This window comes from Nerophis lumbriciformis, linkage group LG25, assembly GCF_033978685.3.
Source record: "Nerophis lumbriciformis linkage group LG25, RoL_Nlum_v2.1, whole genome shotgun sequence".
NCBI classification, from domain to species: Eukaryota; Metazoa; Chordata; class Actinopteri; order Syngnathiformes; family Syngnathidae; genus Nerophis; species Nerophis lumbriciformis.
Window position 1 is genome coordinate 32,839,303 of NC_084572.2, and position 2,431 is coordinate 32,841,733.

Genomic DNA, 2,431 nt, shown 5'->3' on the forward strand with positions numbered 1-2,431 from the left:
AGGAAGTGGGAGTGGACGCTCCAGGTGGCCGTGGGCTCGACATGTTGAAGCAGCGAGGCGTCCTGGGTCGCCTGGATCAGCTCCATGAGGGGTCAGAGGTCACATCGGCCAACGTCCAAAAAGTCTGCAAGGTAAACAAAACATTTTTTTAAATGAATTTGAACATAATAATATGCTCCTAGTAACGCATTACTTTATTTGGAATATAGTTAACGTATTAAAAGTAGTACTGTTGTACGGGTACCACTAAGCTCCATCTAGTGGTGCGCCAAAGATTAGTGTTTTATTTAGAAATATTTTTAAATGTGCAAACTGGGTGTAATGTGACAGTGGCCAAAAAAAAAAAAATTAAATGTACTTGTTTTTTAGGCCTACTATGCTACCATATTTTTAATGGTGGTACTTGGAGAGCCAAGTGTTTTCGGAGGTGGTGCTTAGTGAAAAAAGGTTGAGAACCACTGCTTTAGTGTATGTACGGGATTTCATTAAAAAGCATTAAAAGTACTTACATGGATTTCGCTGAAAATTAAGGCCTTAAATGGGATTGAAAATCATTAAATAGGTTGTCTGAAGGCATAAGAAATGTCTTACAATTGCAACTGACAACAAAAGAGGCTACAAAGCAAACCAATAGGGGCAAAAACTGCACTTTTTATTAGTGCAATTTTTGCTAAGAGATTGAGAGTCCATTGTATTTCCATGTTTGTTTAGTTATTTAGCATATTAAGTTATGTATTGTCCAATTACAATGGTAAACAATAATGCAGTCATGAAAAATGTTTATTGCATTTTTAAAAGGGCTATTATTGTCTTTTATGATTACATTAGTGCTTAATTTGGCCACATACAATGTAACCTTTTCAACTATTCAACATTGTTATTGTTTTGTCCAAATATAGACAGTTATATGGTTTTAGGTGCAGTAGGACATGGGCATTAAATTAGCCTGCAGAAACCCTGATGTAATAGTAATATAACAACAAATAAACAACATAGTTATGAAGGAAAACAAAAATCAATCAATGTTTTAATAGAGTAAATACACCAAAAACAAGTGGAAAACAATACAGGATGGGAAAAAAAACCCGTATTATAATGCATAAAGAAACGCAGAATAAATATTTATTGATGCTAAATAATTGTAGTAATACATTGATTAAACACTGAATCCACAATAGCAACGTAGAAATAGTCGTGGAAATGCTTGTTGGTACCACAATGTATCCCACTGTTTTTTGTGTGTGTGTGTGTGTGTGTGTGTGTGTGTGTGTGTGTGTGTGTGTGTGTGTGTGTGTGTGTGTGTGTGTGTGTGTGTGTGTGTGTGTGTGTGTGTGTGTGTGTGTGTGTGTGTGTGTGTGTGTGTGTGGTAACTCCACCTTGCGGGGAAGTTTGTAAATAATAGTCATTCATTCATCAAGTTAAAATACCTGAACAATCGAATTAGACTGTGTGCCTAATAATGTGGCCTGCAATTATATGTTTCACCTCAAGATGTCAGTAAAGAAGCTGTTTAAAAAAAAAAAAAAATATATATATATATATATATATATACATATTAGAGATGCGCGGATAGGCAATTATTTCATCCGCAACCGCATCAGAAAGTCGTCAACCATCCGCCATCCACCCGATGTAACATTTGATCAGAACCGCACCCGCCCGCCATCCGCCCGCACCCGCCCGTTGTTATATATCTAATATAGACGATGCAAGGCATTAGTGAGGTTATAAAGCTTTTGCCTGTTAAAGAAAGGAGACTGATCCAATGCAGCACAGACATTCGCGTGCCACGCTGTCACGACCCAGACGCACACCAGTGCGCAATCATATGGGAGCCGCGCTGAGCGCACCTCCAAGCGCGTCTCGCTGCCGGCGACGGCCGGGTATGGGCCCGACGCTCCAGCGCCATCCATTTTCAGGGCTAGTTGATTCGGCAGGTGGGTTGTTACACACTCCTTAGCGGGTTCCGACGTCCATGGCCACCGTCCTGCTGTCTATATCAACCAGGGTGAGCCCCACCCCTTTCGTGAGCGCACTGCGCGCGGAGTGACCCCTGTTACGCGCCCCCGGCAACAGGGGTGGCGGGCAGGTAAGCTGCACGGGCGGAGCGCGCGGAGCGCGCGGAGTGACCCCTGTTACGAGCCCCCGGCCACGGGGGTGGCGGGCAGGTAAGCTGCTTACCTGCTGCGCGTGACGCCGGCCGAGGCGGGGTGTCGGTGCGGTGGGCGCGGTGGTGACCCTGGACGTGCGTCGGGCCCTTCTCGCGGATCGCCTCAGCTACGGCTCCCGGTGGGGCCCTCTCGGGGGAAGGGGCCTCGGTCCCGGACCCCGGCGAGGCGTCGGGGGCCTTCTCCGCTCCATAAAAGTGTCCATCTCTTTTTTTTTTTTTCTTCTGTTGTGGCATATGCTGCAGGTGCCTGCTCGTTTTTCG

At 44.8% G+C, this 2,431-nt stretch overlaps 1 protein-coding gene across 1 annotated transcript in view; it reads right to left on the reverse strand.

The window, feature by feature from the left end:
* The window catches only part of LOC133621966 (somatostatin receptor type 5), a 5,054-nt gene extending 4,968 nt beyond the window's left edge, over nucleotides 1-86 (reverse strand). Inside the window, exon 1 of the mRNA XM_061984461.1 lies at nucleotides 1-86. This exon is cut by the window's left edge and continues 697 nt beyond it. Coding sequence (XP_061840445.1) covers nucleotides 1-86 — 86 coding nt within the window.
* Between the last annotated feature and the right edge of the window lie 2,345 nt (nucleotides 87-2,431).